We start from the raw sequence: 22,696 nt of genomic DNA on the forward strand, positions 1-22,696 counted from the left end.
AAGTAGTTGGGACTACAAGGTGTGTATCACCATGCCTGGCTAAACTTTTTTTTTTTTTTTTTTTTTTGTATTTTTAGTAGCAACAGGGCTTTGCCATGTTGACCAGGCTGGTCTTAAACTCCTGGCCTCAAGTGATCTGCCTGCCTTGGCCTCCCAAAGTGCTGGGATTGCAGGCATGAGCCACTGTGCCTGTCTTTTATAACATTCTTAAAATGACATAATTATAATAAAGGAGAAAAAGTTGTGATTGCTAGGGGAAGCATGCCCATAAAGGGGAAGCACAAGGAGGTCTCTGTGGTGATGGAAGAATTCTGTATTTTGAATGTAGTGCTGGTTACATGAATCTACACATATGATAAAATGACACAGAAGTATACATATACTTTATAGCAATGTCAGTCTGTTCTTGATATTGTGCTGTAGTCATGTAAGATGAGAGAAACTGGGTGAAGGGTACGCAGAATTTTTCTGTACCATCTTGGCAACTTCTTGTAATTTTTTTTTTTTTTTTTGAAACGGAGTCTTGTTTTGTCACCCAGGCTGGAGTGCGGTGGCGTGATCTTGGCTTACTGCAACCTCTGCCTCCTGGGTTCAAGCGATTCTCCTACCTCAGCCTCCCAAATAACTGGGACTACAGGTGTGCAACCTCATGCCCAGCTAATTTTTATATATATATATATTTTTAGTAGAGATGAGGTTTCACCATGTTGGCCAGGCTGGTCTTGAACTCCTGACCTCAGGTGATCCACCTCCCTCAGTCTCCCAAAGCTTCTTGTAAATTTCTAATTATTTCAAGTAAAATGTTTGCTTTTCTTATTTAAAAAGAAAAATGAACTATTATTAAACAATACATGCAATAATGTGGATGAATCCCAAAATATGCTGAATCAAATAAACCAGTCAAAGAAGAGTAAAAAAGAAAAAAATATAAATACAATGAGCTACATCAAAGCTAAAAACTTTTGTGCTGTAAATAATACCACAAAAAAGTGAAAAGACAACCCATGTGATGTGAGAAAGTATTTGCAAATCGTTTATCTAAGAAGGGATTTGTATCCAGATTATATAAAAGATTCTTACAACTCAACAATTTAAAAAACCAATTGAAAAATGGGCAAAGATTTGGTTTCTCAAAGAAGATATATAAATGACCAATAAGCACATGAAAAGAAACTTAACATCATTGGCTGTTATGGAAATGCAAATCAAAACCACAATGAGATGGCAAGTCATACTCATTAGAAAGAAAAAGACACAATAACAAATGTTAATGGAGGATATTGAGACACTGGAACTCTTATATACTGCTGGCAGGAATGTAAAGTAGTGCAGTTACTTTCGGAATCAATTCTGCAATTTCTCCAACATGTGAAACGTAGTAACCATATGACCCAGCAATTTCACTCCTAGGTATAGAAACAAAAGAATTGAAAATATGTTCACATAAAAACTTGCACACGAGCCAGCTGGGAGCGGTGACTCATGCCTGTAATACCAGCACTTTGGGAGGCTGAGGTGGGCGGATCACAAGGTCAGGAGATCAAGACCATCCTGGCTAACATGGTGAGACTCCGTCTCTACTAAAAAATACAAAAAATTAGCTGGGCGTGGTGGCGGGTGCCTGTAGTCCCAGCTACTCGGGAGGCTGAGGCAGGAGAATGGTGTGAACCCGGGAGGTGGAGCTTGCAGTGAGCGGAGATCGCGCCACTGCACTCCAGCCTGGGGGACAGAGTGAGACTCAATCTAAAAACAACAACAACAACAACAACAACTTACACATGAATGTTTATAATAGCCAAAAAGCAGACACAACCCAAATGCCCATGAACTGATGAATGGGTAAATGAAATGTGTAATATCCACACAATAGAGTGGTGTTCAGATTAAAAAGGAATGAAGTACTGATACATGCTGCAACATGGGATGAAGCTGGAAAACATTATGTTAAGTGAAAGAAGCTAGTCATGGAAGGCCGCATGTTGTATGATTTTAACTTATATGGAAATCAGTAAAGATAGAAAGTAGGTTAGCAGTTGTCTAGGGCAAGAGACTTGGGAGGAAATGGAGAATGATTGGTAATGGGTGTGGGATTTCTTTTGGGAGGAATATATTCTAAACTTAGATTGTGGTGATAGTTGCACAACTCTGTAAATATACTAAAGACCGTTGAATTTTGTGGTTTAAATGGATACATTTTATGGTGTATGAATTATATCTTAATAAAGATGTTAAAAAGATTACATACTGTACGATTCTATCTCTATAAAATTCTAGAAAATGAAGGTTAATCTGTGGTGCCAGAAGAGAGATCAGTGGTTGTTTGGGGATGGCAGGTGGAAAGCAGGTGGGGATGGGAGGGAGGGATTACAAAGAGGCATGACAAAGCTTTTGTCGGTGATGGATATGTTCACTATTTTGATTGTGGTGATGGTGTTATTGGTGTACATATGTCAAAACATAGCAAATTATATACTTTAAGCATGTACAGTTTATTATATATCAATAATAACTCATCTTTTAAAAAGCCAGAGCAAAAATGTGTGAAATTTGACAAATACCTATTAAGTACTGGTATAGTGTTAGATCCTAGAGATAGAACGGCAAGGAAAAGAAGGGTTCAGCCTTCAAGCAACTCACACTGTCAGGGAATAGGCAAAGAAAGAAGCACATGATTGCAAAACGGTGTCATATGAGTTCTGTAGAAATATGCCTGGTAAATCATGGTCGCACTTGTGGTGACAGATGGAGGGCAAAAGGTATTTAGGAAGACTTCCTGGAAGCAGTAGCTGTTGAGCTCAGCATTGAGCAATGGAAGTTAGAGGTAGAAGGTGGGATTTTGTAATAACAGAATGATCCTTCTTCCTAATGCAAATGTAGGGGGAGCTGTAGTAGCACATAGTACATACTTGTTATGTCTCAAAGGGGACTTGATTTTATTCTTACCATATTAAAGCTATGTTTTTCCCCAGGAGCCACATCACAGTGAAGCAGATCGGTGCACTAACAATAAGTGCAAAACAAGGATATAACATCCTTCACTGCCCTCTGCAGACTTGCAATTATTTATTTATTTGTGATTATTTATTTAAGGCCTGTCATTCCTGCTCTGTTTTTAGCTCTGTGAGGACCAGGTCTGACTGTTTATTTACCATCCTGTCCTTGGCAGGTAGCATAGTGCTTGGCACATAGCAGAGCTTGATAAAGATCATTCACCGATGGGTTTGGATTTTGACTGGTATGGAGCACATAGGCACACATTTGACTAGTGACCTCAGGCATGGCTCAAACTTTTTATGACAGAAGGTATAAAATGAAGCAGTACAACTCACCCCCGCCCCCGCAACCCACTGCTAGCCCCCACTGCTGTGTCTTAGTTCTGTCCCCAGCCATGCCAGCTCCCATCCACCCTAACCATGCCTCCCACAGGTTTCTCCTAGTAGCTCGGTGTTAGGAGGCTCTTTCTTTGCATCCATGCCCCAGAAGCTCCAGGTGAGAGGGTCTCCTGAGAATAGTCAGGGCAGTCTGCACTGCGGGCGGGAGGGGGAGGCAGCTCTGGCCAATGGCCTACTCTGAGCAAGCTGAGCATTCTGGAGCCCTGGCTTAGGGACCACTCACGTGTTATTTCTTCTCCTGCTCCTCCTCCTCACCTCTAGCACTTCTCTATGCCACCATCTTCGGAAATGTGACGACCATTTTCCAACAGATGTATGCCAACACCAACAGATACCATGAGATGCTCAACAGTGTTCGAGACTTCCTGAAGCTCTACCAGGTGCCAAAAGGATTGAGTGAGCGAGTCATGGATTATATCGTGTCCACTTGGTCCATGTCCAGAGGCATTGACACAGAGAAGGTAAGGAGGCTGAGGAGCTCAGGGAAATCATTTGTCTCTTGCTTTCCCTAGGGGTGTTGAGGCTTGCCTAGGACAGTGGATCTCAGACCTGGCTATGCTCAGAATTCACTTGGGTACTTTGGGATTCCAGGTCCTACCTCCAGAGGTTTTGTTTACTTCTAGATCAGCCTTACTCCAAGACCAACAATCAAAAATCATTATTTAAGAAATTAGAAAAGCAGGGTGTATTTCCTGGAGAAGAGAGGAGCTGGAAGTTTAACTGTCCAGGGTAGAATTTCCCAAACTTGGACGATGATAAGAATCAGGGCCATGACTAGAGAAGGGAGATCAGTATTGCCAATTTTCTTTTTACCCAGACTTGAAGATAGGACAGCACTGTTACTGATCTTGTCTTCATTCAAACTTTCGGTATTTTGTTCATCATGGATTTTTTTTTGCATTAACCTTGATTTAAAAAAAATAGCATTAAACTATGATTTATCTTGATTACTGACTTTTTTGGCATTCCCTTAATTTTATGTGCCCAAGGCTGTTGCCTCACTTAGCTCACCCTCATCTTGACCCTGATAAGAATCCCATGATGTCAGGCCAGATGCAGCAGCTCATGCCTATAATCCCAGCACTTTGGGAGACCGAGTCAGGTGGATCACTTGAAGTCAGGAGTTTGAGACCAGCCTGGCAACATGGGGAAACCCCATCTCTACTAAAAATACAAAAAATTAACTGGGCATGATGGCATGTGCCTGTAGTTCCAACTATTCAGGAGGCTGAGGCAGGAGAATTGCTTGAACCCAGGAGGCAGAGGCTGCAGTGAGCCAAGATAATGCCACTGCACTCTAGCCTGGGCAACAGAGCAAGACTGTCTCAAAGAAAGAATCCCATGATGTCATCATTAAAAATAATCCCAGCCCCATCCCAGATCTGTGGAATGAGAAGTTGGGGGAGGTGAGGGAACATTTTTAATAAGTGCCCTTAAAAACTATCCCAGCCTTCACTGGATCTATGGAATGAGAACTTAGGGGAAGTGAGAGAGCATTTTTTTTTAAGGAGTTACTCTTTTTTTTTTTTTTAATTATACTTTAAGTTCTAGAGTACATGTGCAGAACGTGCAGGTTTGTTACACAGGTGTACATGTGCCATGAATTTTTAACAAGTGCCCAGGCAACCCTATTCACTAGACAAGTCCAGGAAACAGTGAACAAGAGTTTGTGCCTTCATCATCAATTGACTTGACCAGAACATCAATTAGGCATCTCTCTGGTTATTTGTTTTCCCACCTGTAAAATGGAGAGGGTGATAAATTCCTATTGTTCTCTAACGGTTGTATCATTCTAGATGCATTTCAATAGAGTAATGAAAATTTGGTGGTACTGGAAATAATACAGAAAACATACAGTGGACTTCCTATTATTAACTTAAGAATTTTCTTTGCATATTTTCTATAAAAAAGATTTAATCTCAGATCTATTGAGATTAAATCCATTCTCAATGAGATTCGTTCTCTGCTTCTCAGTCTTTATCAAGTCTGTTTTTTATCACCAGTCTGTAAGTACTCAGGGCATACTGATTCTTTCGACTGTTAGAATGAGGAAAACAGAAAGATAACACGTTTGCAAAAATACCTAATGACACATTGCAAACCAAATTCAGCTGGCTTTGGGATCAGCTACTTATGTTCCTAGTCTTCCTTCATTAGAATTGTCAGTTGAGAGTTGACAGTTTAAAAAGAAAAATTGAACTGAATTTAATCCTCAACTTGAACATTACTTTGGTTTTGCTCACTATTTGCCGTGATAACCATAACACCACTACTACAACCTCAGCTACCATTTATTGAACATGCATTAAGAACAGATATTTGTTTTGCTTCTTCTATATGTCTGGTCTTACACTAGTGTCTCATTTAGCCTCCACAGCAACCCTGTTACCCTATTGAAGGGGGTAAGCACAAGAGGCCCGATTCATTTTGCTAACTGCCCCTGGTCACAGAATAAAGAATGGCAAAGCCAGGATTTGAACACCATTTTGTCTGACTTCAAAGCTTGTGCTTTTCCTACTATTACTTAAAAAAATTTAAAACATGTACTAGAGAGAAGGAGGATGAGTCCCAATAGAGTCATTCTAATTTCTTGGATGGGCAGGGCATCAGCTGGGGCTGAACTTAGTGGCTGCCTTTGCCAACCACCTGCCCCAACTACGCCTGTTGTTTCTGCTGTGTTCTCTCAACAATGCCTGTAGGTTCTGTGGGTTCCTGGCAGCTGATGGAGCAGAAAGGAACTTTGATCTCTCTGCCCTAGGCTCCTTTTCCCAGGCACCAGGATGCCTTTGTAAGTCTGGTTGTCTGGAAGGAAGCCCTTCCCCCCGCTTGCTGTAGGGCTGGCTGGGTGGCTGCCCATGGGAGACAGCACCGTCAGCATTTGCTCTCTCTTACTCTCCCTGCAGATCTGTCCTGCAGATCTGCCCTCACTTTCCTGAAGGGCTTTGGGATTTACCCCAGCTCCTGGTCCAGATGGAAGAGGGAATAGCCATGGACCCAGCTCACTCTGGAGCCCAGTCTGTCCCGGTCTGGCTGCTCCTCTGGGCAGGAGCTTGTGGCAGGCAGCTGCTGGGGAGAGAACCAGTCCTGTTGTCCTGTACCTCTCCACATCTGCCCCTCCCCTCCAATCTAAGTCAGAATGGTCAGTGATAACCAGGGAGCCAGGGCATGTGGGTGGTAGTGCTGGGATACCCCAGTTTTACCAGCTATTGGCTGGTGACTTTGAACACATCACTTGTCTCTCTCCAAGTCTGTTTTTATGTCTATACACATGGAAACATGATCTTTAAGACTAGGTGACCTCTAAAGCCCTTTTGGCTATGACCTTCTGGACTTCAAAGCCTCCCTGAAATTGCTGCTGCTGCTGCTGCTGCTGCTGCTATGATGACAACATCAAAAATGAGAGCTCACAGGCATTGAACACTTGTATGTGTCAGGCATTATACCAGGATGTTCCACACAATAGCTCATGGAATCCTCAGAAGAATTCTATATGAAATTTCAAAAAAATGAAGACATGGGGAGAGGAGCTAACTATTGCCTCACATTCATGCATCTAGTGAGTGCTGAGGCTGGGACGTGAATCCAGTTCTACCTGATTCTAATGCCTCTTCTCTTACTTAGGACTCCTGTTCTGCCTAGCCTGGAGGAAATTCCACATTGACATCTCCCTTTAGCCTTTGAGACCTTCAAGGAAGAGTAAGGATGGTCTCTTCTCAAAACCTAGCAGTATGAAAGGTGGCCAGAGCCGGGGAGGGTGGCTCTGGGGTCTCAGAGTTGAGACCTCCCCACTCCACTCAGAGAAAGGAATTCCAGACACCCCACCCACCTCAGTGTGGAGCCAATAGATGGGAAGAATGATGGAAATGACTGACGGCTGTGACAGTTTGCAATTTCTCCCCTCCAGGTTCCCTCACCTGCTCACACTGTACTCTCCATTGGCTCTGGGAACAGTGCCCAGAATAAAACACTGTCTCCATGCCAAGGCCTCATTCCCTAGCAGCCTCTTCCAGGGAAAGAGTAAAGTCTAGCCCAGGGGAAACCATATATTTAAAGGTGAACTCACCTGAAGAGTAAGTCTTGGTTCCAGACTACTGGGCACAGTTTTGACATGGTGTGCGAGTGCGCCCCATTATCTAGTGATCTGCTCAGAGAGAAGAGGAACTAAATTAAATCTGCATTTCTGCAGGAGTCGTGTTTTGAATGAGCCTTTTAGAAGTAAGTCCTTAGCAAGTGCTCCGCCCAAGCATTAGTATTCTGAATTTTCCTCTCTGCCTTGGTCTGTCCTGTGTCTGTACTCCCAGAGGGCATGCTCACTTGCTGGGCATCCTGCAATCCCAGATCAAGAATGCAGAGGTACACAGGGCAAGGGCATCTGTGCTTTCCGAATCCCCTACTGGGGCCAGGCTTTGTCCCAGGCTGTGTACTGGTAGATATAATTTCATTTAATCTCACAAGTCAGTGTTAACAGTCTGCATTTGATAGGAGAAAGGAAAGTGTCACCTGGAGGGGAAGGAGCTGGGATTTCAACTCTTTGACCTCTTTCCACTGCTCTACCTCCAAGGAGTGCACAGGGGCACCTGAGGGGGTGGGGATGTAAGTGAAGCCATCGGGGGTGAGGTGAGGTTTGAGCTGGACTTTGAAGGAGGCTGAAAGTCTTCCAACTTTGGGGATGAGCAGCAGATACAGTAGCAAATGGCTTGTGCTAAGGCAGAGAAGCAGGGGTGGGAAAGTACCCAGAACCTCAAGGAAAACGTCATCACTGAACATACTTGATTTTATGCCCCTAGCTTTGCTTATAAGCTAGGATGGGAGAATGGATTATTTTAGAAACACTTCTGATTTCTCTGGAGACGTTTGCTTGAAAGTGTCCGTACTTAATGCTTGCTGTGTAAGGGGCCATGCAATGTTTTATTGCAAACATTTAGTCCAGAGAAATATTTCTCCCTCTAGAAAAACCTGCAAATTTTTAATTTTTTCAGAAGATGAGACCTGCATAGCCTCCTCCAGTTTTCATTTTGCTTGAATTCCAAGATGCTGCCGAGATGTTGATAATAAAATTACAAGCCTTTTTTGGGGGGCAGCTGCCTAGTATAGGAATTGGTTGGGATCTAAACCAGGCTCTGATGTCAAGCTATCTAGTTTGAAACCCCAGCTGTGCCATTTCCTGGCAATTTTGGGCAAGTTATTTATCTTCCTTGTGCCTCAGTTTTCTCATCGTAAAATGATATAATAATAACACTTACACAGTTTATGGGAGGATTAAATTAGCAAATGCACGTAACAGTTTAAAATGTAAAATCATAACCCTGTTCAACTTTGCCTATCCTTCTTTCCTTTTTTTATTGTTTTCTTTAAGCACATACCACTAAATTTTATTTATTTTGCTTATTATTTGTCTCCTCCCATTAGATGGTAACTTATATGAGGGCAGGGAGTTTTGTCTTTTTTTATTTTTATTTTTTTACTGCTTCATCCTCAGAGCCTAGGATGATGCCTGGCATACCATAATGTGTGTGATAAGTATTAAATGAATGAATGATTCTAAAGTGCTTAGCAACACCTGCCACTCAGTAAGTGCTTAGTAAATGTTACTTTATATCTGTCTTTAAATAACACCCTATATTCAGTCCATCAGCAAATCATATCTGTGCTACGCTACGTTACAAATCTTTTCTAAATTTAACTGCTCCTCCCTGGCTCTCCTGCCAGCATCCCAGTCAAAGCTTTCCTCACCTCTCACCTGGACAGCTGCAGGAGGGACCTAACTAGATTCCTTGACTAGACTCTTGACACCCTATAGTCAGCACTCTCTAACATCACTCTGTAGCTTCAATGATCTTCTTCAGATGTAAGTCAGGTCATGACATTCTCCTGCTCAAAAATCCTCCAGTATTTTCTGTCATACTCAGAGTAAAACCCAAGGCTTATTACACCTGAAAGTCTCTTGTACTTTGTGTTGTCTTTGATCCTCATCTCCTGCCCCTTTGCTCTCACTCCTTTTGGCCATTGCTCAGGCTCTCTTAGGGTCTTTGTGTTTGCTATCTTGCTGGGATGTTTTTCTTCACATGGCTCACTCAGGCCCTTATGCAGGAGTCAGCTTGTTACCTTCTGGGCCGGGTGCGGTGGCTCAAGCTTATAATCCCAGCACTTTGGGAGGCTGAGGCGGGTGGATCGCGAGGTCAGGAGATGGAGACCATCCTGGCTAACACGACGAAACCCCGTCTCTACTAAAAGTACAAAAAATTAGCTGGGCATGGTGGCAGGCACCCGTGGTCCCAGCTACTCGGGAGGCTGAGGCAGGAGAATGGCGTGAACCTGGGAGGCGGAGCTTGCGGTTGAGCTATGATGCCACTGCCCTCCAGCCTGGACGACAGAGTGAGACTCTGTCTCAAAAAAAAAAAAAGTCACCTTCCCAGAGAAGTCTTCTCTGACCACTAGTCTGCAGGAGTCCTACTTACTCCCAGTGCTGACTCTCAGACCCCTGTCCTGAACATTCAGCACAGATTTTTTTTTTTAGAAACTATCTGTCTCATCTATAAGAATATAAGCTCCATAAGGGCAGGAACTTTGGTTAGAAGAGTGTAGTCTGGTGTAGTGGATGTTGCTCCTCCCCCTGAAGTGCTGAAGGCCACAGTGAGGACCCTCACACTGTTTTTTTCTGTGCCTGGCTAGGTCCTGCAGATCTGCCCCAAGGACATGAGAGCTGACATCTGCGTGCACCTGAACCGCAAGGTTTTCAAGGAGCACCCAGCCTTCCGGCTGGCCAGTGATGGCTGCCTCCGGGCACTGGCCATGGAGTTCCAGACGGTGCATTGTGCCCCAGGGGATCTCATCTACCATGCAGGAGAGAGCGTTGACAGCCTCTGCTTTGTGGTTTCTGGCTCCCTGGAGGTGATCCAAGATGATGAGGTGGTGGCCATCCTAGGTAGGTGTTGGCTTTGCTGGATGAGCAAAGGTACCTGGGGTTGGCTTAGCTACTGGGCAGCTCAATGCCACTGCTGCCTTCAGGTAGAGATTGCTTCATAAGGCAGGGCCAATTGCTAATATTCACTTATCTATCCAACAAACAAACAGCGAGAGCCTGTTTGGCACAAAGCCAGTCGCTGTTTGATGTCTGGAGTATTTCAATAAGAAAAATGGGTTTTATCCTCAAGGGGCTCTCAGTCTAGTGTAGGAGACGAACAAATAAGCAGACATTCACAGTACAATGGGAGGCACATCTAACCCAGTATTCAAGTGGGAAGTCTTCCTGTACTTATGCTAAAACTTAAAAATTGAGAATGAGTTAGCATGGAGAAGAGAAGGGATGACGTATCCTAAATGTGTCACATCCTTTCAGAGGGAGAAATTCATGACTCACTTGGGGAACTACAAATTATTTAGTGTGGCTGGAACACAAGAGGGGACATGGTAAGATGTCAGACTAGGGAGGGAGTGAAGCACTAGTCAGATCGTGGCAGACTCTGGAAGCCACATTAGGTGACTGGGATTATTTGGGGGAGCCAATGAAGAGCTGAAAGCAGGGGAGAGGCATGATGAGATTTGTACTTTAGAAAGATGACAGTAGTTGCAGCTTGGGGAGTGGATTGAATGGGGAAGGCTGGGGTAAGGAGACCAGGTGGGAGGCATGTTATCTAGAGGCAAGTTGATGGTGGCCTGAACTAATACTGTGGCAAGCAGATGGAGAGAAACAGATGGAGTTGAGATATTCAAGAAGTAGAATCAAGAACCCAATGACAGATTTGCTGTGGCGGGGAAGGAGGAGTCAACGAGGACTATAGGTTTTCTCACATGGATAACAGGGAAGCTGGTACACCATCCACAGCAATAGAGAATGTGGGAGGAGGAGCAGGGACGTGGGGGAACGTGTTGGTAATCAGGACATTGAGCATCAGTAGCTTTTAGGAAATGTGTCTGGTTTTCTGAGCTAGCCAGAGAACAGCTCTTTATTGGTGGCATATCTCTAAGGGGGCAAGCCATCATCATAATAATAGCTATCATTTATGGTCATCTATTCTGTGCCATTTGACACACAGCATTTGACACACAGATACTCATTTCACCCTTACAGTAACCCTATGAAATGGTTTTATTATCCCCATTTTGTAGATGAGACAATTAATGTTCAAAGAGGTTAAGGAAATTTCCTCATGGCTGATGAAGTCCATGAAACCAGCATTCCAGAGTCCCTCTGACTCCAGAACCTCTGCTTCAATCCAAAATGGATTACAAAATGTAATACTGCAATTCTGATGATAATTTTTTTTTTTTTTTTTTTGAGTCGGAATCTTGGCTCTGTTGCCCAGGCTGGAGTGCGGTGGTGCGATCTCGGCTCACTGCAAGCTCTGCCTCCTAGGTTCATGCCATTCTCCTGCCTCAGCCTCCCAAGTAGCTGGGACTACAGGCACCCGCCACCATGCCCAGCTAATTTTTTTTGTTTTGTTTTTGTTTTGTTTTGTTTTGTTTTGATTTTAGTAGAGATGGAGTTTCACCGTGTTAGCCAGGATGGTCTCCATCTCCTAACCTTGTGATCTGCCCGCCTTGGGCTCCCAAAGTGCTGAAATTACAGGCATGAGCCACCACGCCCAGCCTCTGATGATAATTAATGTAGTATGCTGGCCCATTAAGTTGCCAGCTACTGGTAGAGATTGTAAACGTGTTTTAACTTTTACAAATGATTTATTAGAAAACTGAGGCCGGAGGAGATTAAGTTATGCTGAAGTTAGAATTGAGATTCAAACTACAGAGAGACATTAGATAGTGTTATTTTAAAAAAGAAAGAAAGAAAGAAAAAGAAAAGCCCCAACTTTGTTCCCGCTTGACTTTGGAGCACACAATATGTAGCTTCCTTCTTGTTTTCTTGGCCCTAAGCCAAGTGGCTCTCTTGATTACATTTGGCTTAGGTTAACCTAAGGATGATTTATGTTCCTTCAGCATACATTGGCAGATGGTCAGAGGGAGCGTGGGATAGAAATTGGGTGGGGTGGTCGGGTGCAGTGGCTCATGCCTGTCATCCCAGCACTTTGGGAGTCTGAGACGGATGGATCTCTTGGGTCCAGGAATTTAAGACCAGCCTGGGCAACATGGCAAAACCCTGTGTCCACAAAAAATACAAAAATTAGATGGGCATGGTGGTATACACTTGTGGTCCCAACTACTCAGGAGGCTTAGGTGGGAGGATCAGAAGCAAAGGTTACAGTGAGACATGATCACATTGCTGCACTCTGGCCTGAGGCCTGAGTGACAGAAGGAGACCTTGTCTCAACAAACAAACAACAACAACAACAAAAAACAAGCAAAAAGAAATTGGGTGGGGAATGGAGGCTGAAACTGTTTGCCAAAATAAGTGTTCTAGATTCCATGGTATCCATTGAACTCTGCAGACCAGGGTTACTCTGTTCCTTGCCCCCTTTTCACAGAGAAGCGAGATTCAACTGTGTATACATAGGACTCATGAAGGTAAAAACCATTGCTTTAGTATGTCTGATATGAAGGAGCATTTTTCTCTACCTTTAATACTCATCAGTTTCCTTGATAAAGAGGAATTTCTTTTATTTATTTATTTATTTATTTATTTATTATACTTTAAGTTCTAGCATGCACGATAAAGAGGAATTTCCACTGGTGGTCATAGCCATGCTTTTATGTTTGCCTGGCTGAGATGAGCACCTGTTAACTAGCAAGCAATACTTTAAGTTTGACCTTTGACTTAACCCTTTGATAAGGGCATCTTTCACTCATCTTCCCACTGATAACTGACCATATGCCTTTCCATGCTCAGGGCATCCTTCGTGACTCACCACACACAGCTACATTTCTAGGAGTTGGTTTGAACACCTAGACTTAGGCATAGAGGCATGACGGAGCTAAAGAGGGGTGGGGGAGACAAACAGCTTCCTAGCCCCTTCTCATTTCCTTTCATCCTGGGCTTCTCGTGAGGAAGAAACCAGGGCTTGATTTATTGTTGAATTACTTGACCTTGTTGACTGCGTCTCTAAATCTAGCCCTCTACTTTGGGCCTTCCCGGGCATTCTGCCTGCTCTAGTTAGCAATGTGGACAGGATCTCTGAAATAGCTCAGCAGCTTTGGATTCAAAGTGGTTGTTGCCTTCAAGCTGTCTACACTAGAAAAAGCTTCTCCACTTTGTCTCTAGGAGCCAGACTGGGTCTGAAAAGTAGGTCCAAACTCAATATTCTAAATAACTTATCAGATTTCAAGGGGCTCTTATTCTCTAAAAGGTCGAGACAAGTCCTTCGAGTCAACCTGAGCTCTGGACAAAGAGGCAAAAGTGACTCTAAGCTGTTGGCTCCCTGGAAACTTAAATTTAGAGTTTTGTTCTTGTTGTTTTTCTATAATTAGCATATCTTTGGTCAATGGACTGAAATCAGTTTTTTCTTGCAAGGGGGTTAAGCATCAAATGGGCATTATAACTATATTGTCTGTTGATGCCCTTCAATACAATTCAACCAAAATGCATTGAACACCTGCTATCCGCCAGGCACTGTCATAGGAGTGGGGATATAGCAGTGGACCAAACATTAGTCCAGCCTCCTACAAGTGGAGGGGGCTGACAGTGGAAAGACAGCCATCACTCTGCATGATTAGCATTGACAGAGAGAGAGTGCAGATATTCTAGAGGATCACTGGATGAGCAATTATTGAGCAGCTACTGTATATCCAGTGCTGTAAAGAGGACAGAAAATATCCAAGTAATCCTTAGTTATCACAAGCAAGAGGTTTTAGAAAAAAACGCCAGAGCTCATCCATCTCGTTGTCTTGCTCTTTGTTCTGTTATTATCATTTCACTCATTTACATTCTGCTAATTTGCCTCCTCCTTCCATTTCTAATATTCCACTCACATTCTCTGTTTAATTTTAGCACAGATGCCAAGAACAAAGGAAAGGGCCAGTACTCATAACTAAGTGTGTTTAGTTTGTGTTAAAAATAAGGCCCTTCTAAGGAAAGTCTTTTAAAGAAGTGTTTTTCAAACTTTTGTGACTGGAACCTGCCATATGAAATGTATATTACTTTGCAAATGAATACATATACAAGTGCACACACAGTTATACGCAGAATTTGATACTTCTCTTGCTATGTGAGTTGCAACCTGGTATTTTCTATTAGATAATGTTCTCTTTCATTAAAAAAATGACCATCATGACCCACTAAATTGTTTTCCTGACCTGATCACAGTCTGCAGTTTAAAACGTGGTCCCACAAATCTAGATGATATTCTCTGAGGACAGAGAACATATCAGAAATCTCTTATGATCTCCTGTCCCTTTACTCTTCTCTCTGCCTTAATTTTGCATGAAATCCTTATATCTTTTTGGAATTCCCTTAGAAATCATTTAATGGCTTCTCAAATCTAGTTTCTTGGCTCCTTGAAATAAATTTGAGATTTTCACATGTGCATTTTATTTATTAGATTTTAAAAAGTAATTTAATTTTTTATAGATATCAATATTAAAAGATAGAGATACCATTTTCCCCCTATCCAAGTAGTACTAGTAGCATCTGCATGTAAGTAGTTATCTTGGTGTTCTGTGTTACCGTGTGACTCAGCAACATAGATGAGTCATGGACTAGCATCTGGGCTGTGCATAAGTGTGTTAAGTATCTCCCTGCATTTCCATCTTATAAGTGCAGTATTTATATGATCTCCTTTCACTGCGATTTAGTGTCCCCTTAGTAATGTTTATGCGTTTTGCATTTTAATACTGAATTTGTATTTTCTTTATGGATCATCTTGTGTTTTTCCATTTTGTGGATTTTTTTTTTTTTCCTTGGGGCAAACAGAAGTATTTTGGTCAGGCTACATCAAGCGGTAAAAAGAGTCCTGAAGCTAGAGATTTAACTCTAGTCCTGGTTCTGCTATAACTCCTTGCAGGAGTTGCCACTAGCTGGTTAAGAGTCTTCAAAGACCTCCTGTGTTTCTACCGAGCCTGTCACACAGCATCAATTGCATGTTTACTCCCCACTCTCCTGTGAGCCCCAGACTCTTTGATTTCATATCTCTGGCACCTAGCACATGGAAAGCACCAGAGGCTATTTTCTGAATAGAATGCAATTGAAAGGAAGGCAGAGGTTAGGCTGTGAGGAGCCCCACAGTCCAGAGTAAGACTTTATCTTATGGGGATAAGGACCCAGAGAGAGTTTTAGAAAGGGGGTTGACAGGAAGATTTGGGTTCCACAAATACAGAGGCATGGAGACTAGCAGAGAGGCTCAGGAAAAATGGTGAACCCCTGAATAAGGAAGTAGAAGGAGAGCCAGAATCTACAGATAGCAGGGGAGGGAGAACCTCTGGGATGTGGGAGGTGCGGACAGGGAATAGTTTCCGGAAGTGACTGGAGAAATCAACAGGGCCAGAGGAGGAGGAAGTGAAGGAGGAATGAAGATGGGTCTATTTTGTTCAATTTGCAATGTCTTTTTGGAACAGGTCTAGGTATGGCTTTCGACTACAGGAAACTCTCTTCTTGATTTGTGGATGGGCCAAAGTCTGCCAAGAAATGGGAAGAGCCATGGGGAAGATTGATGAGCAGGCCCTAGTTCACGTGGCACAGATCTTACTTGCAGTCCTGTCACTATTGAGTTAGGACTTATATGTACATAAAGGCATAAATGCTTGTTCATGGATGAAATCTTCTTTATTTTATTTACTTATTTATTTTTAGAAGGACACCTCCTTGTCACAGTTCCTAATTTGGAAGGTACTCTCATTTTTGCTTAGTTAACTTCCTTGGGTTCATTGACCTAATTTGGATATTACTGCAGCATCTATTTATTTAGCAATCACCAGAGCATAACATGGTCTTAATCTCTTTGGGGGTACAGAGAAAAATCTTGTCTTGGAGGAATGTTCCATTACATGGGATGAGACAAATGCATGGCTAGTGGCAATAAGTAACGTGTGTACCTTTTTCTATAGACTTCTTGCAGTGAGCAGGGAAATGCTCATGCAGGAGGTAGAAGTTGAATTGGGCTTGGAAGGACAAGTAGGAGTTTTGTAGTCTGAGTCTGAAAGTAGAAAGTACAGCACGGGCCTCCAGAGGTATTAAAGAATACATGGAAATGCATGTGGCATGTTCAAGTACTAACGTGAGCAAAGCAGACTGAGCAGCCTTTCCATGAGGCCAGTGGTTTTCAACTATAGTGAACACAAAACTCAGCTGGGAAACTTGTTCATCATGCCAAGCCCCATTTGTTCCCCACAGGTTCTGAATCTATAGCCCTAGCCCCAGAGGTGATTCCATGCATGTGGTTGGAGGACTGCGCTTTGAGAAACATTGCTTTAGGCAGTTACTGCTTGATGTTGTTTGTGGAACGGGATGAGATGATGAACGTGGGGAAGCAACTAAGGCTGGGATGCACTGGGTAGGAGACCTTTTATTACATTAACCTAAACCACATGAAATGATCAATTCTCCACTTTTTTGACATACTACATGGTAGGATCAACTTCCCAGTGATCTGTATAAGAGGCCTAGAGTAGCAGCTTTATGAGGATGGAGTCAAGGTTTGGACAGGTGAGGTAGGGCATTCTAAATGGAAAAGATGATGTGAGCTGAGGCCTAGGGAAGGAAAGTGTTGGGGGTGTTTCATAACCACAAGACAGTTACTTGAGCTGTAGCTGTGAGCCCTACGGGGCAGCAGTGGGATATGGGGCTGGGGAGGCATATCAGGGCTAGTCTATGAGATGAGTTTAAAGGTCAGCATGAGGAACTCAGCAGTGGAAACCACTGAAGGTGGTGAGTAAAGCATGGCACTATTACAGCTGTGATTTGTAAAGATTAATGGATTGAACAGAGAGACCAGGAGGCTGTTAGGTAACTATGGCTTATAGCAGAAGTAAGGAGTGTTAAGATGCAGGCAGTAAAAATGGAGACAGGAGTAGGGCTGCCAAATACAATACCACATGCCCAGTTTAATTTGAATTTCATGTAAACAATACATAGTTTCTAGTATAAATTTTATCCAGATGTTTCATGGGATTTGCTTATGAGTGAAATTATTCATTTATTGGAAATTCTATTTTAACTGGGTATCTTGTATTTTTATTTGCTAAATCTGCCATCCATAGTTGGGAGAGAAAGGTGCATAAAACATCATGAAGCAGAGTCTGTAAGGTTGTAAGTAGGATGTGGGGAGCAAAGAGAGGGAAGCAAGAGGGGCAGTTCTGATGAGTGGGGAAATGGGGGCATCAGTGGTAGAAGATGAAGTCAGGAAGAAATGGTGTGGTGAGCTTCATTTTGACCTGTTACATTGTTGCATTTAATGGCCAATAGTGTATCAAAGTGGAGAGTCCAGCAGAGACTTGGACCCTGTGGGTCTGGAATCAGGAAAAGAAACCATGGGTCAAGACAGAAATTTGGGATTTAGAGGAAGAAATATGAAATGCATTTTTTTTTTTAAAAAAGACACAGATAGAACATAGGAATATTTTTCTAAGTGACCAAGTATTTCAGAGCATTTGAAAGGAATTGGGAAAGCCAGGTGTGGTGGCTTGTGACCATGGCCCCAGCTACTCAGGCGGTTGAGGATCATTTGAGCCTTGGACTTTGAGGCTGTAGTGCACCGCGATCGCACCTGTGAAGAGCTACTGCACTCCAGCCTAGGCAACATAGCAAGACCCTGTCTCTTAAAAAAGAAAGAAAGAAATGGGAGTGAAGCCATTCACAATACTCACAAGAAATTTTAAACGATACTAGAAATAAGCAAAGTAAGTAAAATACAGTTTTTAAATGCAATCTGATCTCAGTTATGTGAGGGAAAACCATTCATAGATAAAAGCCCATAGGTGTTTTCACCAACGTGTTATAGTGCATGTCTTGTTTGTGAAGCTTTAGGATATTTTAATTTTTTAAAAATATTTGTCTTTCAAGTTGTCTTTAAAAGAATATATGCTACTTTCTAAATGTGGGGGAAAAATTTGTTTTAATTTTCAAGGGGATATTGAGAAAGTCAACATTACTTCAAATTTCACATTTGTTGGTTATTAGGATATAATTTAGAAGAATGATATTATTTTTCAAATAGATGTCTTGACAGCATTTTTTTTTTCTACCAATTCGATCAGAAAAAAAGTGGCATTTATTTTTGCATCTAGTACCCAACCCATCCCTCTAAGAGTTCTTCAAAAGAAGGATGGCCAGGCAATGAAGACAGAATGGCTTATCTGACAAAGATCTAAAGCAACAACAAAAGCAACAATAACTTTCTGTAAACCCTCATTATTTTAGAGGATTGGAGAAGCTAAATCCTTCACAGAGATGCTTCCCAAGATTCTTGTGAGCTGAGTATGGAGAGGAGGGGGTCCCCCATGCACTGCCATCACTGTGGTGCATTGCTCCACAGTGCTCCAGGGACTTGAAGTTGCTAGGTAAATATTGCTGCCACTTGCCATATAATAATGTTGTTTGCTCATGCTTAGCACAAAGGGAGGAGGCTGTGGGTAAGTGTCACCCTAAACACTCCAACCAAGCATTAATAGTCATACAGCTGTTCCATCATCTGAAGAGATTAAACTAAGTCTGTACTTTTAGAAAGAAGCTATAATATGAATAATCTAGAACTTCAGAAATACAAAACCACTTGTATCATGTAATGCACACATTATCTGATTGAGAGAGGGTGGAGGCGGAGACCAGGTCTCTTTCCTAATTCTGTGTTTGCTTAAGTAATTTTAAAAATTGGTTTACAGTCCCCGAAGACACTAGCAGTTAGGAAGTTGATTGATCTTTCTAAAGGAAATTTTCATAACTTTATAGTGTCTAGACAGAGGGATTGGTTGAATAATAAATTATGGTAAATTAAGGCAGTTGTTATGATAATGATATGAAGAAGTTTTACTGGCATGCAAAATGTTTCAAATATAACTTTAAGTGGGATAAAAGCAGAATATATAGCTATATATATAGTAACCTTAACTAGATCAAAATGCATATATGAGTAAAAGAAAGATGGAAGGTATACCAAAATGTTAACTGAAGTTTTCTGGACAGTAGACTTATTTGTAATTTTTATTGTCTATTTTTCAACATATTTCAGTTATTTTCTATAACTCACTTATATTCTTTTATAAATAATCAGAAGGGGAGAAAACAAAGTTCTCATCCATAGCAATCTTGGAAAATTAGCACCTGCTTTCAGTGGAAGATTTGTGTTCTGTTTGCTTGGTGGAGAGATTTGGCTAATTTAATTTTATCTAATTGCAATAATGAAGAACAGAAGGAGAATTGTCATGAAGTTTCCAAACCATTGCTTTAACTTAGCCATTTATGGCTGAGTCCCCATTCAGACAGAGGTGCCAGCCTTGTTTTCTCATGATCAGCATAGTCCCCACAAGGAAGGCTGATGACTCATATTTGGGTGACGTTTTAATACTTTTAGGGATAGCATTTATGTCACAGAGTAATTTCTTTTTTTTTTTTGTTATACTTTAAGTTCTAGGGTACATGTGCACAACATGCAGGTTTGTTACATATGTATACTTGTGCCATGTTGGTGTGCTGCACCCATCAACTCATCAGCACCCATCAACTCATCATTTACATCAGGTATAACTCCCAATTCCATCCCTTCCCCCTCCCCCCTCCCCATAATAAGCCCCAGTGTGTGATGTTCCCCTTCCCGAGTCCAAGTGATCTCATTGTTCAGTTCCCACCTATGAGTGAGAACATGCGGTGTTTGGTTTTCCGTTCTTGCGATAGTTTGCTGAGAATGATGGTTTCCAGCTGCATCCATGTCCCTACAAAGGACACAAACTCATCCTTTTTCATGGCTGCATAGTATTCCATGGTGTATATGTGCCACATTTTCTTAATCCAGTCTGTCACTGATGGACATTTGGGTTGATTCCAAGTCTTTGCTATTGTGAATAGTGCCACAGTAAACATACGTGTGCATGTGTCTTTATAGCAGCATGATTTATAATCCTTTGGGTGTATTGCCAGTAATGGGATGGCTGGGTCAAATGGTATTTCTAGTTCTAGATCCTTGAGGAATCGCCATACTGTTTTCCACAGTGGTTGAACTAGTTCACAATCCCAGCAACAGTGTAAAAGTGTTCCTATTTCTCCACATCCTCTCCAGCACCTGTTGTTTCCTGACTTTTTAATGATTGCCATTCTAACTGGTGTGAGATGGTACCTCATTGTGGTTTTGATTTGCATTTCTCTGAGGCCAGTGATGGCGAGCATTTTTTCATGTGTCTGTTGGCTGTATGCATGTCTTCTTTTGAGAAATGTCTGTTCATATCCTTTGCCCACTTTTTGATGGGGTTGTTTGTTTTTTTCTTGTAAATTTGTTTGAGTTCTTTGTAGGTTCTGGATATTAGCTCTTTGTCAGATGAGTAGGTTGCAAAATTTTTCTCCCATTCTGTAGGTTGCCTGTTCACTCTGATGGTAGTTTCTTTTGCTGTGCTGTGCAGAAGCTCTTTAGTTTGATTAGATCCCATTTGTCAATTTTGGCTTCTGTTGCTGTTGCTTTTGGTGTTTTAGACATGAAGTCCTTGCCTGTGCCTATGTCCTGAATGGTTAGGTTTTCTTCTAGGGTTTTTATGGTATTAGGTCTAACATTTAAGTCTCTAATCCATCTTGAATTAATTTTCATATAAGAAGTAAGGAAAGGATCCAGTTTCAGCTTTATACTTATGGCTAGCCAACTTTCCCAGCACCATTTATTAAATAGAGAATCCTTTCCCTGTTTCTTGTTTTTGTCAGGTTTGTCAAAGATCAGATGGCTGTAGATGTGTGGTATTATTTCTGAGGACTCTGTTCTGTTCCATGGGTCTATATCTCTGTTTTGGTACCAGTCCCATGCTGTTTTGGTTACTGTAGCCTTGTAGTATAGTTTGAAGTCAGGTAGGGTGATGCCTCCAGCTTTGTTGTTTTGGCTTATGATTGTCTTGGCAATGCGGCCTCTTTTTTGGTTCCATATGAACGTTAAAACAGTTTTTTCCAATTCTGTGAAGAAAGTCATTGGTAGCTTGATGGGGATGGCATTGAATCTATAAATTACCTTGGGCGGTATGGCCATTTTCACAATATTGATTCTTCCTATCCATGAGCATGGTGTGTTCTTCCATTTGTTTGTGTCCTCTTTTATGGGGTTTTCTAAATACACAATCATGTCATCTGCAAACAGGGACAATTTGACTTCTTCTTTTCCTAACTGAATACCCTTGATTTCTTTCTCTTGCCTGAGTGCCCTAGCCAGAACTTCCAACACTATGTTGAATAGGAGTGGTGAGAGAGGGCATCCCTGTCTTGTGCCAGTTTTCAAAGGGAATTTTTCCAGTTTTTGCCCATTCAGTATGATATGGGCTGTGGGTTTGTCATAAATAGCTCTTATTATTTTGAGATACGTTCCATCAATACCGAATTTATTGAGAGTTTTTAGCATGAAATGCTGTTGAATTTTGTCAAAGGCCTTTTCTGCATCTATTGAGATAATCATGTGGTTTTTGTCTTTGGTTCTGTTTATATGCTGGATTACGTTTATTGATTTGTGTATGTTGAACCAGCCTTGCATCTCAGGTATGAAGCCCACTTGATCATGGTGGATAAGCTTTTTGATGTGCTGCTGGATTCGGTTTGCCAGTATTTTATTGAGGATTTTTGCATCGATGTTCATCAGGGATATTGGTCTAAAATTCTCTTTTTTTTTTTTGTATATCTGTCAGCCTTTGGTATCAGGATGATGTTGGCCTCGTAAATTGAGTTAGGGAGGATTCCCTCTTTTTCTATTGATTGGAATAGTTTCAGAAGGAATGGTACCAGCTCCTCCTTGTACCTCTGGTAGAATTTGGCTGTGAATCCGTCTGGTCCTGGACATTTTTTGGTTGATAGGCTATTAATTATTGCCTCAATTTCAGAGCCTGCTATTGGTCTGTTCAGGGATTCAACTTCTTCCTGGTTTAGTCTTGGGAGAGTGTAAGTGTCCAGGAAATTATCCATTTCTTCTAGGTTTTCTAGTTTATTTGCATAGAGGTGTTTATAGTATTCTCTGATGGTAGTTTGTATTTCTGTGGGGTCGGTGGTGATATCCCCTTTATCATTTTTTATTGTCTCTATTTGATTCTTCTCTGTTTTCTTCTTTATTAGTCTTGCTAGCGGTCTATCAATTTTGTTGATCTTTTAAAAAAACCAGCTTCCGGATTCATTGATTTTTTGGAGGGCTTTTTGTGTTGTCTATCTCTTTCAGTTCTGCTCTGATCTTAGTTATTTCTTGCCTTCTGCTTGTTTTTGAATGTGTTTGCTCTTGCTTCTCTAGTTCTTTTAATTGTGATGTTAGAGTGTCAAT

The 22,696-nt window shown here is 41.8% G+C and overlaps 2 protein-coding genes across 3 annotated transcripts in view; both read left to right on the forward strand.

Moving 5' to 3' along the window:
* LOC126948846 (cuticle collagen 2-like) overlaps positions 1-22,696 on the forward strand; it is a 940,772-nt gene that overhangs the window by 352,145 nt on the left and 565,931 nt on the right. The window lies entirely within an intron of this gene.
* Positions 1-22,696, forward strand: part of KCNH1 (potassium voltage-gated channel subfamily H member 1) — a 452,445-nt gene that overhangs the window by 312,734 nt on the left and 117,015 nt on the right. For both annotated transcript variants that reach the window (XM_050781032.1, XM_050781040.1), the window contains exons 8-9: positions 3,654-3,853; positions 10,065-10,317. In XM_050781032.1, the coding sequence (XP_050636989.1) occupies positions 3,654-3,853; positions 10,065-10,317 (453 nt within the window). The remainder of the gene's footprint in view (positions 1-3,653; positions 3,854-10,064; positions 10,318-22,696) is intronic.

This window comes from Macaca thibetana, chromosome 1 (assembly GCF_024542745.1).
Source record: "Macaca thibetana thibetana isolate TM-01 chromosome 1, ASM2454274v1, whole genome shotgun sequence".
Lineage (NCBI taxonomy): Eukaryota > Metazoa > Chordata > Mammalia > Primates > Cercopithecidae > Macaca > Macaca thibetana.